The following is a 14,005-nucleotide window of genomic DNA, read 5'->3' as shown; positions in this document are numbered from 1 at the left end:
CGCCCCACCCAGCAACTGGTGAGGGTCCTCTTGACCCTGTATCTCAGAGCCTTCTGCCTCTGGGGGTCGAGAGAGGACTGCTTGTTCAGTCATGGGAGGGGCTGCGCTGTTCCCTCCAAGACTGAAGGGCTCAGCTCTGGATCCCATTTAACAAAGAGAATGAGATCCAGGGGGCTGGTCCTCCTGAGAGCAGGTATCATGACAGGAGATGAACAACACCTGCCAGGGGCTGGAGGCAGCAGGGAGGGGCTCCTGCCAGGAGCACAGGGCTTTCACCTGGAGCAAAGTGTGTGCATTGAATGGGGCAACAGGAGGGAGGAAATAAAGTAGAGATGTTTAGTTGTAAGAGAGTGAAGACGGAGAGAGAGAGAGAAATAGATGAAGAGAGGTAAAAATGATTTTCAAGTTCTCTTCCCACATTATGTTTTCTGCAAAACTTCTATGCTGCTCCTCAAAGACACAAGCTGTAAAGGGCATCTCATTTCCCTATGGCACAGCTGGGGGCTGGAGGCACAGAGAAGGTGAATTTTTGAAAGTGGCAGAGCCAGGACGTAGCGCACAGCTTCCTCGCGGTAGCGTGACAGTGTGACAACCCTCATAAATGAAGGTTTCAGAGGTGACCTACGATTGCAGCCGTTGGTCTGGAGAGTTGGGGTTCATTCAGTAGCCGGGTGCTTCCAGAGCCTTCGATCTCCTGGGGAAGGAGCAAGAATGAGAACCTCAGACCCGGATCCTGAGCACCTGCTTGTGCCAGGTGCGGTGCTGGAAGCTGGAGGCTCACAGGGGAATCCACACAGCCTCCGCTCTGGGACCAGGGTTTAGCTTGTTGGTCTTTCCAACAGCCCTTAGTACACATCATTTTTTTAATCACAGAAAAGGGGTCAAATACCTCGAATCCAAGTCCCATTGTGCATCCAGGGCCTGGGGGCCCAGGGGGTCCAGGAGGCCCTGGGGGTCCCATGACCCCAGGAGGGCCAACTTGTCCCTGTTTCCCTGGGGGTCCAGGTAAGCCTCTGTTGCCGGGATCACCCTGTAGGAAAGAGGACAGGCTGATTATCCAGCCCTGGGTTCACTCATGGAAGAAACATCACGCATGCCTGAATCAGAAAATCACTCTTTGAAGTTAATTAGGTTGATGAATTCTCCAATCGGTACTGCTTAATGGTACAGAAACAGCTGTCTTGCTAATTGACATTTTACTTGGAGATAAGCTGATGTGTTCATTTGAATGCATTTGGAGGGATGGGTGAGGAGGGAGAAAACCTCGAAGGGCCTTTACTCCCCACCATCCCAGCTGCTCTGCCTTCTCTGAGCGAGTCCTTTGAGATGTCTTTCTCTCTGTTCCACGACATTTCTATGTTCAATATTCCAACCCAGCAGTCCAATTATAGTAAACTCCAAGAAAGGGGAGGAAGGAGGAGAAAGTTGTTTTTTTTTTTACCTTTTCACCAACTGAGCCATTAGGCCCTCTTGCTCCCTGAGAAAAACAAAAACAAAAACAAGGACCAATTAATGCATGTCTCATTCGGTATGTTCTGAAGACAATGCCCACTTATGCAGTCTTAAGTAATAGGATATTAAAATACAAAATATTTCTGTCTCAGATTGGTGTCTCCAAGCCAAACACATTACAATAGATGCCAGTCTGTTGGACAGGTCATGCTGAAAGCTTGTGAAACCCACTTTTCAACCATTAGCTCATCACCTACCTCAAGAGTAAACCAGAGAAGTTAAAGATTAACAAGGGGGAGATTATAGAAGACTTCGCTTGGAGAGCTGCCAGTGGACTGAAGTGGTCCCCTTCCCCACCCTTCCCACGACAGAGGTAGAGGGTACTTTACCCACTCTAAAGTGAGGGAGGGGCTTCAAGATCTCTGAAGTGTATCCCCTAGACTTTTGGAGATATGGGAGATGATGAATGGCTCTCTTCTGGAAAGTTCTAAAGACCCAAAGCTGGCTGGAGTAGTCCCCAGAAGGCAGAACTGGGGAGGCGGTTGCATTAGAGTAGGTTGTATGTTCACACCCAGTGGGGAGCACACTACAGTTTCCTGGGGGGTTAGATGCAGAAAGGAGTCCACTGTGGGCTCCAAGCGGAGGGAAGGACCAAAGTGGGTGTGTGGTCAGGAGAGGTCAGCTATGGGACACTGGCCTACATCAGAGGATTGCGGCAGGGAGCCCTCAGATGGAGAATCTGTGAGGAAACCACACATGCACCTGCAAGAGATGAAGTCAGCAATTGCATGGCCATACAGAAGGGCCTGAAAGAGAGGCTGATGTGCCAGCCATCGGAGGTGGCTGTCATTGTTGTTCCTGGGCTACAGTCTCCTTCTTATATCAAATCCACAGAAATGACAGAATGGATAGTTCTAAAATATGCTCAAAAATAAGATGGGGAGGGGCATTAGATCCAAAATAGAAACGCCAAAGGGAAAACAGATGGGAGGCTGAAGACAGGGACCTCGGCCGTCAAGAGAAACCACAGGGAGAAAAGTCTGCTGCAAAGTCGTGATGGAAGTCAGGTGCATGATGTGGCCCCTGGGCCCCAGCAGCGAGACAGGGTGAAATTCTGCAGCAGGCTAGCCCTCCAGCCCTGCCCATCTCCCCTCCCCTCCCTCCCTCCCCCCTGCCAAGGAGAAACTATAGGTGCCTTAATTTTAAAAAAATAAGAGTTGTTTATTGGGCCAAAGAGATAGGGCAGAGCCCCAGACGACTAGGAAATTCTCTGAGGGCCAGGGGCACCCTACGCTCGAAAGATCACCCTGCACTCGGAAGATCAGCTGTCCTGCCTGATGGCACGTCTTATTTCTTCCATCCCCTTCCTGAAGGCTGCGAGTTTCAGAAGGGGCTACTGCCCACCTCCCAACAGTCTAACAGTCTGCACCAACAGAGGCAGAAAACAGACTCAGGCAGGATCCCAATTTCAAACGTAAACACACAAGAAAGAAACACAAACATCTGAGGAAAGGCAACACTGTGAGAAACAACTAAGTCAACTATAGAGTTTACATCCAAGGGAAATGGAGTTAAGAAAACAATCCAATCAGGATGTTAAGTGTAAGAAATACGTTCTCACAGAGAAAAGGGAGGATAATACATCCATGAAACAAAGACACGCTATTATGAAATAAGAACAGTGGTCATGAAAAAGAACCAGTTCGAGATCTCGGAAATCATAAATATAAAACTGATAAAATGCAGAACCCTACAGAAGGACTGCATAATAGAATAGACACACCCGAAGAGAGAATTAATACAGAGATCAGGCTACAGAATGCTCCCGGAAGGCAACACAAGAGGGTAAAAAGACCTAGACAGAACGGCAAAGAAGCAAGAGAGACAGAGGCAGAATCGGAAGTTCCAGCATCGGTTTAATTGGAGTGGCAGAGGAGAGAATAAAGAGATAGAAGAATGCAGTGTTTAAATTTTCTGGAAAAATAAAAAATAAAACAGACGTCTCCAGATTAAAAGGCACTCCTGCAAAAAAGGTCCGTAGATTACGAAGAAGGATAAATGAAAGCACACATTTAAAAAATAATCCACATTTAGTAACAATGTAGAGGAAGTTTTAAACACCAAGAATAAAGAAAAATAAATCCCCAGATTTGCCAAAGAGAAAAATCAGATGGCCTCCAAGAGAGTGAGAATCAGAGTGAATCTAACTTTGTGTTGGCAACACTAGATGTTGGAACATGATGGTGATCATCTTCAAATCATCAAGGGCAAATGACTTTGAACCCAAAATTCTATATGCAACCAAATGAGAAGAAAATAAAGACATTAAAAAAATAATCCAAAGTCTCAGAAAGTTTGCCGTCTACAGTCAGTCTGTGAAAATATGACTAGAGGACCTACTCTAACAAAAATAACCAAAGAGGAAATAGGACACAGGAGACAATGAAAAACATATTCATATGTTACTTTCATAATTAAAATTAAATGAATGCTTGAAGTAGAGTTGCTCTGTCCCTCACCTACCAGCCCCAAGGGACTTCTACAACGTCCCATGGCTCTGCCAGGACACAGAAACCAGGGACTAAAGCAATTTGCAGGTTCCTTCCAGTTCTAAATCTCTGGGACTCTAGTTGAGTATGAGCCTAAGCAAAGCTCTCAGGGTAGATGAGAAAGATGAGGCTGTGGCGTATCCAGCAAAACTACCTGCACGTAATAGGCAACCGCCAGGCAGCAATCTCCCCCTCTCTCTCACAGACTTGGGCCCATGCCCTCTGCTTGGTAGCTGTGATAACTTTCCTCAAGGAACTGGCCGTTCCCATGGGTGAGGTTCGTGGATCTGCTAGGTGAAGGCTTCCGCGTGATTCTGGAGGAAGACAAATGCCTCACGTCTGGGGGCAGGCATAGGGCATGGGAAAGGTCTCGTCTCTTGCAGTGTTTTCCTGTTGGGACACACTACCCAATTCTTGGCCTAGGAATGGGTATGACAGGGGTGGAGGGTGGGCTGGGATCCCAGGTGAGGCACCAGGCTCTGAGGCAGGCTCTGAGGCTGGAGAGGCACGGAATTTCGGCAGTCAAAGCCCTCCATAAGGTCTCCTGGGGCAGCCTCATGGAACCTTGGCGCCTCTCTGTCAAGGGAGCCAGCAGGGACATTCTTGCCATTCTGAGGATGTGGGAGGAGAAGGTGTACTCAATGAAGGAAGTGACAGTGACTCGGCCCTGTCACCTTCCTGCTGACCAGCCTCACCAGGGAGAAACTAAGTGTGACCTTCTACCTGCAGTGGAAATGTGACTCCAGTAACTGGATGCCTATTTTACTGGCTAACCCAGAGGCTACAGTTTCTATGTCTGCTTCTTTTGGGTATGACCGGCTTGTTGCTGGCCGCCCATTGCAATCTGTCTTCAATGGAAAGTGTCAGTTTTGTGCATCTTTTCAGGAACAAGGCAAACTACCATCAGGATTGTTGTGAAACAGAAAGGAGCCTCCTACTCTGAAAACCTTACAGCTGCATTACCAGTTGATCTTGTTACAGAAAATTATGTCCATAAAATAAAAAACTGAATTTTTTCAGTTGCCTTCCTCATTCCTTTCCAATCAAGAGTGCATCTTATAGAGTTTCAAAGGAAGTTCTAGAAGATACCATGGACCTTGGTTTATGGTCTTAGACGACTTTAGCCAGCTTAGTCATAGTAAAAAGAGAGTATTTGGATCTATTCCATTGACTCACAGATAAGATAGCCATCAGCTTGGAACATGAGTAGATTGGCTTGTGGGTGGAAAAGCCCACCTCATTGGAATTTATGTGAACAGGCAGGATGAAAAGTGGGAGCTCCAATGAACAGGCTGAGGGAAGGCTCCTATTCCCCAAATGGTGATGTTGGAGTTGTACATTATTTCTTAGTGAGAGAATTTTTGTGCAGTGAGGGCATGCATGCGATCTTGGAATTCCAACTAGCAGAGCTGCAAGTATGGTTTTAAAAGTGATGAAATATGAAGATATCAGTTCGCTAACGGAAACATTGCAAAGGAATGAGGTAGAACAATGCTGTGTGTTGCAAAATGTGGTTTAGAATTGATTCAAAATGTTGGCTTACCGTGGCGAATTGGATTTTCTAAGGATATTACTCAATTTCAGTACACAGGAACCTCAAAGAACCTAACAGAGAGGAGAACTTTTTTTTTGTTTTCCCCTGTTATGGCTTCTGAGACAGCACATATTGCCTTGTGGAAGTCTGTTGGTTTTCCTTCTGCTGTTTGTAATACTGATAACCAGTTTCTTATCTGTTACAATTGATTTCTCTTTTTCTTTTTTTAAGATAGAATTTCACTCTTGTTGCCCAGGGTGGAGTGCAATGGCACAAACTCAGCTCACTGCAACCCCCGCCTCCCGGGTTTGAGCGATTCTCCTGCCTCAGCCTCCCAAGTAGCTGGAATGACAGGCACCTGTCACCATGCCCAGCTAATTTTTTGTATTTTTAGTAGAGATGCGATTTCTCCATGTTGACCAGGCTGGTCTTGAACTCCTGACCTCAGGTGATCCACCCACCTTGGCTTCCCAAAGTGCTGGGATTACAGGCGTGAGCCACTGCACCTGGCCATCTATTTGATTTTATGGAGGCCTAAAATCCAGATGTTGAACCAAACACTTCTGATGATAAAAGAAGATACAAAATAGGAAATCAGGCAACTATTTCAGTGTTTCATTTAAACAAGTTGTTAGAAGGCCTAAACCCATTACTGGATCCTAGGCAAAAGCAGCTTACTTCTTTATTCTTTACTATTCAAGGTTTTTAGAGAATTGTTCAAAGACAAATTGGGATTGCTTGGAGAAAGGGAAGGTGATGATAATTTCATTGTATTTCTCTTACATCAACAGAAAAGACAGAAGCTGACTTTACAATGACAGTTCAGCAGCTCAGTGAAATTACTCCGAAGAAATTACTGGGAATTCAACATTCCTCAGTAATTCTGGGCACTGAAGAAAATTTCCAAGCACAAACTCTTTCCTGCCTGAGTGTCCCTTTTGAGACTGAAGAATAATATGAATGACTTAGATTCTCAAAGTAGAAAATCAACAACTGTTAATTCTAGGTGTGCTCTGAAGAACTGAAAGGCAGAATCTGCAGTGAAAAAGCAGAAAGGAATGATTTTTTCAGAGATCTGTCTCCAGCAAGTTCTTCTGCATTCTTTCCAGAAACATTCTACTACTGAGAAAACGGGCCACCCCTCACCTATTCCTTCTTGGGCTAAAGTTCTTAGTTAGTTGCTCATCTTGATTTGGAACAAATAAAGTAAGGGATATTTGTCATTGAACTCAGCATGGAATAATCTATTTGATAAATTCTTTGAGGTATCATTTTAAAAAATATTTTAATTTTTTAAATTTCACAGGTTTTTTGTGGAACAGGTGGTGTTTGGTTACATGAGTTCTTTAGTGGTGATTTCTGAGATCTGGGTGCACCCACACCTGAGCAAGGTACACTGCAGGAGTCCGTACTCTTTTATCCCTCACCCCTCCCACCCTTTTCCCCAAGCCCCAAAGGCTGTTGTATAATTCTTATATCCTTACGTCCTCGTAGCTTAGCTCCTACTTACAAAACTTGATGAATTCTTAATGAGCATCATATTTTGATCTCAATCTCACATTTTATAATAGTAATTATTATATATAAAAACTTTTTTTTCAGATAAATAACCTGAACCTTATTCCCTGTGGGGAAAACTCCATTCTAGATCACTGCCTAGATTGGTCTGTGTGCCATGCTAAAGAGAAGGGAGGCTTATTTCATCACAGCAGACAGAAAGGCTTCCCTACAAGTAGATCCATATAACTGTGCAAGGCACTGCCTGGGCGGGAGATGAGTTCCTTGTCACTGGAGATATGTAAGCTGAAGGACAGATATTGTTGAAGGAGAGTCAAGGATCAAATGAATCATTGGATCTTATGGTCTATTACAGCCCTGAAGTTGTTCATTTCCTTTAGCACGTTTTGTTATTTTACATACTGAATATGCACCTTGGTTTACGGGGTTTTTTGTTTTGTTTTGTTTTTAAGGTAAATATCATGTGTAAATTTTCCCACCCGCTCTCCAGATACAAATTCCCAAGTTCTTCCAAGTCTGTCTTAACTTGATCAGAAAACCTCGTATGTACACAGTGCAACAAACTGAGACGCGTAGCAAATTTCAGAAACAAACAAATGTGACTGATCTCCAACATTCACCCTAGGCAAGCCTGCTGCTGCTCTGTGCACTGCTGATTCTTCAAGCAGCTGCATAGTGTGTGCACAAGGGTGTTTTGTATGCAGTTGTGGGCGTGGGTATCTTTAAGTTCAAGACAGAGTATGGGAGGGGTGAGTGTGGGTGGATGGGGGAAGCTGGGAAGAACAGGCAGGAAGATAGGTCTGTGGTGCTTCCTGCAAAATTTAATTTCTTATGAAACCGTTGCTATATGTAAAAGGAGTTCCATAAAGCTTGACAACTGTTCCTTTTTCTGAGAAATAAGCTTTCCACGAAAATTGAGTTATGGCTCCAATTAAAATAAACATACTTGAGAGCTAATGGAAACGCGAAATTCAGTTCATGGTGGTGTCTAAAGAGTCAGCACTTTCCACGTCTTTATCCATGAGAGGGCCACAGAAGGCCCCACTTCCCATCCCAGCTGAGAGGGACTCTTCCTCCTCTATACCCCAGTAAAACTCACTGATCGCATCCCTAGTGCAGGGCTCACCTTGTCTTTACTGCCTTCCTTTGACAGACATGGCTTGTCTTATTAAGCTGGGAACCCTGCAGAAGCAGGAACACACACACACACACCCCGGGTAGCACCTGCAGAAACAAGAACTACTCCTCCACACACATACACACACACACACACACACACACACACACACACACACACGCCCCGGGTAGCACCTGCAGAAGCAGGAACTACTCCTACACACACACACACACACACACACACACACACATGCCCTGGGTAGCACCTGCACAGGGTTGCAGACAGGAGGCAGGACCAGCTTACAGACAGAGAATGAAGAGGATGAAGGCAGGCCAGACTCCGGGAAAAGCAGACTAAGTTTCATTCATGCCTCAAACATAACAGAGGTCTGTGCTAGGTTCTAAGGAGAGAGAGGCAGTACAGCATGCTTTATGTCAGGGTGGGGCTGAGGAGCAGACAGGTAAGCGAACACCTTTAGTGTCACTGGCTAGAGATGTTCTCATAGCACAGGAGCTTCCTATGATGCTAACAGAAAGCAGAGGAAGGAGGGATGCTTTCTGTTCATGATGAGTCAGGGAGAGCTCCCCAGAGGATGTATCTGAACTAGGCCTTGGAGGATGAGAAAAGGAAAAGGACATCCCAAACAGGGAGAAAACCACGTGCAAAGACCAGGAGGCCAGAGGGAAGAGTGTGCCCAGAGCATGTGGGCAGAGCTGGCCCACTGGCCAAGAGGCCGTGTGAGGGGTTGGGGGATGCATTGGAAAGAGGCAGCCCAAGCGAATCAGGAAGCGCTCGAGGTCTGCACAGAGCTAGGCTCTGTCCTGCACGCAGTGGAGCCCTGAATCTTTTCTCAGGGACCAGGGAGGGGCTGACGAGAGCCTGCTACAGGAAGATGAACTGGGCAGGAGGCTGGAGGGTGGGTCGAGAGAATGGGCAGTGACAGGGAGTGCAAGGCCACCGTGCAAGTGAGAAGCGATGAGTCCAACTCCGTGGGGAGAGAAAGGTGAGCGAGGTGGAGGTCAGACTGGACCATCTTGGCACTGACCAATCACAGCAGGAAAGGGAGGGAAGGAGTAGTTAGAGAAGATTCCATTTCTGGCTCCAGGTGACTGGATAGATGGCAATGCCATTCACTGAAGCTAGGGGCACACAAGAGTGGGCAGGGAAGGTGCTGAGTTCAGGTTTGGGCATCATGAGTCCCATGATAGGGGACATCCAGCAGAAGTGGCCAGCAGGGGATTTCAGGGGGCCAGGGGGTCAGTCATATAAGAGGCAAGGTCAGGCTTAGAGGTCAGAAAGAGTAGTGTGGGCCTGGTGGCTCCCAGGTGTTGGGACCCTTCCGTGTTCCCCTTACCTTCTCTCCTTTCATCCCGGGAAGGCCGGTGGCTCCATCAACTCCAGGCTGTCCCTCAGGGCCCTGGGGAACAGCAGTGACAATCAATCCACAACATCTCTGCTAAGAATCACATACACACGCTTGTTAGAAAAAGAGGGCAGGGTTGGGAGGCAGGTGAGTCTGGTGGGCCCCGGGCCTCATGTCAAGTGCAAGGCAGGAAACCAGTCCTTGGCCCAGGCTGGCTCACTGCTGACTGTGCACCTGTGGATAACTGTCCTTCACTCTCCGGATCCCATTTCCTCCTCTGTGGGGAAGTTAGAGGCAGTGTTGGACCAAATGGTCTCCAAGGGTCTCCCACCCCAGGTCTAGCCCTGATGGCCTATGATTCCAAGATTCTTTACGAATCTCTGTCTTCTGTACAGATGCTTCTTGAGTTACAATGGGGCTACATCTGATAAACCAATTGTAAGTTGAAAATATCTTAAGTCCAAAATGCACTTAATACATCTAACCTACTGAACATCACAGCTTAATCCAGTCTACCTTAAACGGGCTCAGAACACTTCCATTAGCCTATAACTGGGCAAAGTAATAAAACACAAAGCCTATTTTATAATAAAGTGCTAAAAGTGAAAACAGAATGGCTGCATGGGTACTCAAGGTACCGAATGTGTATCGCTTTTGCACCATTATAAAGTCAAAAACATCGTAAGTTGAACCATTTGTAAGTCGGGGGCCATCTGCACTGACTGTGAGAAAGCAGTGAAATGATAAGTAGGATGATGTTTTTCTTGGCTCCTGCTTCTCTGGAATCTCAACAATGATTCAGATGAGGAGGATTTCTGTTTACAAACAGTGAACTGCTCTCTCCCCATCGCGAACCTTGGACAGTGCTGGGTTCTGCAATCTGTTCACCATTCCCCAGCTAAAGGAAGCCCCACAGCCGCAGAGATGGGGAGAAGACTTCAGTTGCTCACCGGGGACCCAGGTTCACCAACAGCTCCGTCTTCTCCAGGAGATCCAGGGGGTCCCAGGAAAACATCAGTTCCTGGTTTTCCTGGAATCCCAGGTAAGCCAGGTGGGCCTGGGGGCCCTGGAGGACCCTAAAAACACAGACTCTAATAAACAGTGGGGAATACTGAATGAGATACTGAGTATGTGCTTCATACATTATCTCAAATTCATACAACAATCCTACAAGTAGGGATTGGTGCTCCCACTTCACAGATGGGGAAACTGAGGCTCAGTGAGACCATGCGACTCAAGGTCTCTCAGACACACAGCTAATTAGTAGGAGAGCTGGGATTCGATTCTTGGTCTTTCTGAGCCCATCATATCATGTTTTCTCCCAAACGGCTGAATACAAAACCCAATTAGCTAGAATTCTGAAAAGTGCTCTGGTGAACTGAGTTTTCTGGTGAACTGTGAGGTCAGTCAAAAGCTGCCTGTTGGATAGCCTTGCTGTTAAAACTCTTTCTGAAGTGTACTAGTGTTTTTAGCTCATTGCTGGGCTGGCTGACCCACCAGGCTGGGAGATTCATTTGGCTCTCATTCCATTTAACAACGGAGTCTAGAAGCCTTCTAGCCCTGGCCATGAGGGGCAGCCAAGTGAAGCTTTCAACTGGGGATTCAGTACAGGCGCCCAGGGACAGAGACACCAGCTGCTGCCAGAGAAGGAAGAAGCTCCCCAGGGGGCAGTTTCAGAAAGGACTGGTGGAGCCGCAGCCTTGGCAGGGGGCCAGGGGAGCAAGAGGCACCAAGACAGAAAAGAGTGGTCTGGTGATGGAGGCAGGGAGGGGGTGCATAAGGGAAGGAGATTTCAGGAAGGTTCTGGAAGCTGAAATAGAATGTGCCACCCAGAGACAAGGCCAGCAGTTCTCTTTAATGAATAGGGTGAGAGGAGGGGGAGGGAGAGTCAAAAGCCACCCGGCAGAGGTGAAGGGCAGCAGGCACACCTGCTGCAGGGCAGCCTGCTTGAGAAGCCCACTGGGGAAAGGAAGCAGGTGGGCGAGAAGGCCCTGAAGATAAACGTAGGCTCGTACTCACCCACAATGCCACTGATCAAAGTGGACAATTTCAAACATATACAGGGAAAAGGAGGATAAACCCCCATGAGCTCACTGCCAGCAACCCCAGTGGTAGCCAGTCTGGTTTCATCTGTCCCCGACCCCACATCCCTCCCTCTGGGGTTTTTTGAAGGCAGTCCCAGACACCATGTCACGTCCTCCTTCACACTCACTCTCAGCAGCTCCTCACGGCCCACCAGGTCACCAGAACCGGAGCTGATGCCCGAGCCCCAGCCCAGGCCAGAGCCCTCCACCTCCACTCCCACCTGGAGAGAGAAGAAATTTCCACAACTTGTATTCAACTGCCAGATTCCAAGGACAACCACGTCACTGAAAGTTTTCCCCCAAATGAGGAAATGTTTCCCTTATTCTGCAGCCCAATAATGTCAGCTCCCCATTTTATCTCTGCCTTTCCTCCCACTCCCTCTACAGCCACCCTCCTCCCTGCTGCCTCCCAGCTTTGCAGCCTGCTCATGTCTTCAGCCTTCTTTCCTGCCGTTCAATTCCCTGCTCCTCCGTCAAGGCCCAGTTCCGCAGTCTCCTCCTCCATGAAGCCCTCCCTACCCCATTTCCAGGCAGAATTCTTCTCTCCCTCCTCGGTGCTCCCACTAGCCTCTATCAAGTTCTCAGTCAGCTGCCTGAAGCTTAGTTGTACGTGTGTCTGTTGGCTCCTCTAAACTAGAGCTCCTCAAGGGCTGGCCCAAACCTTAGACACACTGGGTGCCCAGAGTCCAAGGGGGCCAAGCACCCAGCGGGCTCTCAGTGCATACTTGAATGCCATCAAACGTATCTGAAGAAACAGGGGAATCTCGAAAACACCTTTCTAGTACTTACACTTTTCCCATCCTGAAGATGAAAACCAGGCAGGGCCTAATTCATTCATTGAATGTGTGTATGCTGAGTACCCTGGAGAGGCACCAAGGAAGAGCTGGGTTGTGGGGGTACAGCTGGATTTGGGAAGGTCACAGTGGTGGGCACATGTGTGTGGGAGAAGGGAAGTGGTGATATGGAGGCAGGGAGACCAGTTAGGAGGCTGGTGCCATCGCCCAAGAGAGGAGGAGGAGGCACTGCACAGCTAGACTCAGGGGGACTTGGGGACACACTGGACGGGGCTGGGAAAGGAAGAGGACCACTCAAGGATGTCTCTCTCTTGGTGACCAGGTAGATGGGGTGCCATTCCCAGAGACGGGAAACCCAGGAGGAGGAGCAGGTCTGGCGCATAGGGAATGAGTGCAGTGTGGGGAAGTGTTGAGCTAGAATAACTTCTGGGACACTCAAGGTACAGGATAGAAACTGGATAGAAATCAATTCTGCCGCTGTACACTGCGGAGTCCTAGTAGAGGCAGAAGGCCCTGGGGTCTAACGGTAAGATACTTTGGGGGCCAAAAAGGAGAGTCCTCAGCCTGCAGCCGTTTTGGCTGCGTCCCGGGTCTTGCACCTGCGTGTGTGAGACAAACCTAGATGGGAATCTCACCGTGGGTCCAACAGGCCTGGAAGGTTCAGGAGGGCTAGGAAGCTCCTCCCCAGCATCACCCTAAAGAGAGCAAAACGGTCAGTGAAGTGCTGGAGCCCTCTTCCTCCCATGTCCCCAACTTTCTGTTGAAATTGTGCTCATCTTTAAAATCAGGGTCACAAAGAAGTGGAAAATGGCATTGTCCTTTGCAGAGATGGCTCGAGGAGAGGCCTTGTCCCACCCCAGGGCTCAGAAGCCCTTTGTTTCTGTGCTGCACTTGAAGGGCACGGGTTGTGGTGGAAAGAGCTGACCAGCATCAGCACACATGGCACACACACTCCCTTCTTCCAGGATTTATTCCCTGCTCTCCGGTCTGGGCCCCGCTACAGCACCAGTGCTCAGGCCCAATGTGGCCTCCCCGAACCCTGCCCTGCCCACCTGCTCCTCCCACCAGGGCCTGTGACCCTTACAGGAAGGTCATTGCTCACAGTCTGCCCCTCCGGGACTGTGTGCCCCTCAAGGGCAGGCACAGTGCCTGAATCACCTCCAGGTCTCAGCACCTGGCACAAGGCCGGTGCTCAGAAAATGCTTTTAGAATGGCAGAAGCACCCATTTGGAAAGGCGGCAGATGAAAGAAAATGACAAGGAGGTTCTGGCTGTCAAAAAGTGCCCAGAGAAATGGCTTTCCTGACAAATAAGGTGACGGGATGGCCCGATGCGCCAAAAGGAGAGTGGAAATGTCCACAGTCAAGCCCCAAAATCTGTGTGTTATGAGGCCTCCTCCCAGAGCCTCCTGCTGCACCCAAGCCCTGCTGGCATCTGACGTCCACTGAGGTGGCCAGAGGCAGAGAGAGGTGAGGACATTGCCCTCCCCAACCCCAGCTCTCCCTTCCCCACACCCTGGTGGGCAGACTCAGGAGGCCACAGGGCAGGAGCATCAACTACCACAAGGAACAGCCTCCGTGCAGCCCAGAGGCAGG

The 14,005-nt window shown here is 48.4% G+C and overlaps 1 protein-coding gene across 2 annotated transcripts in view; it reads right to left on the bottom strand.

Annotated features, from left to right (window-relative positions):
* The window catches only part of COL15A1 (collagen type XV alpha 1 chain), a 120,929-nt gene that overhangs the window by 35,601 nt on the left and 71,323 nt on the right, over positions 1–14,005 (bottom strand). For both annotated transcript variants that reach the window (XM_003940079.4, XM_074395094.1), the window contains 7 exons: positions 13,047–13,106; positions 11,746–11,838; positions 10,484–10,609; positions 9,525–9,587; positions 1,442–1,477; positions 890–1,030; positions 626–694 (listed from right to left, as the gene is read on the bottom strand). In XM_003940079.4, coding sequence (XP_003940128.1) covers positions 626–694; positions 890–1,030; positions 1,442–1,477; positions 9,525–9,587; positions 10,484–10,609; positions 11,746–11,838; positions 13,047–13,106 — 588 coding nt within the window. The remainder of the gene's footprint in view (positions 1–625; positions 695–889; positions 1,031–1,441; positions 1,478–9,524; positions 9,588–10,483; positions 10,610–11,745; positions 11,839–13,046; positions 13,107–14,005) is intronic.

Source organism: Saimiri boliviensis, chromosome 2 (assembly GCF_048565385.1).
Source record: "Saimiri boliviensis isolate mSaiBol1 chromosome 2, mSaiBol1.pri, whole genome shotgun sequence".
Lineage (NCBI taxonomy): Eukaryota > Metazoa > Chordata > Mammalia > Primates > Cebidae > Saimiri > Saimiri boliviensis.
This window is presented reverse-complemented; position numbering and strand designations above follow the sequence as displayed.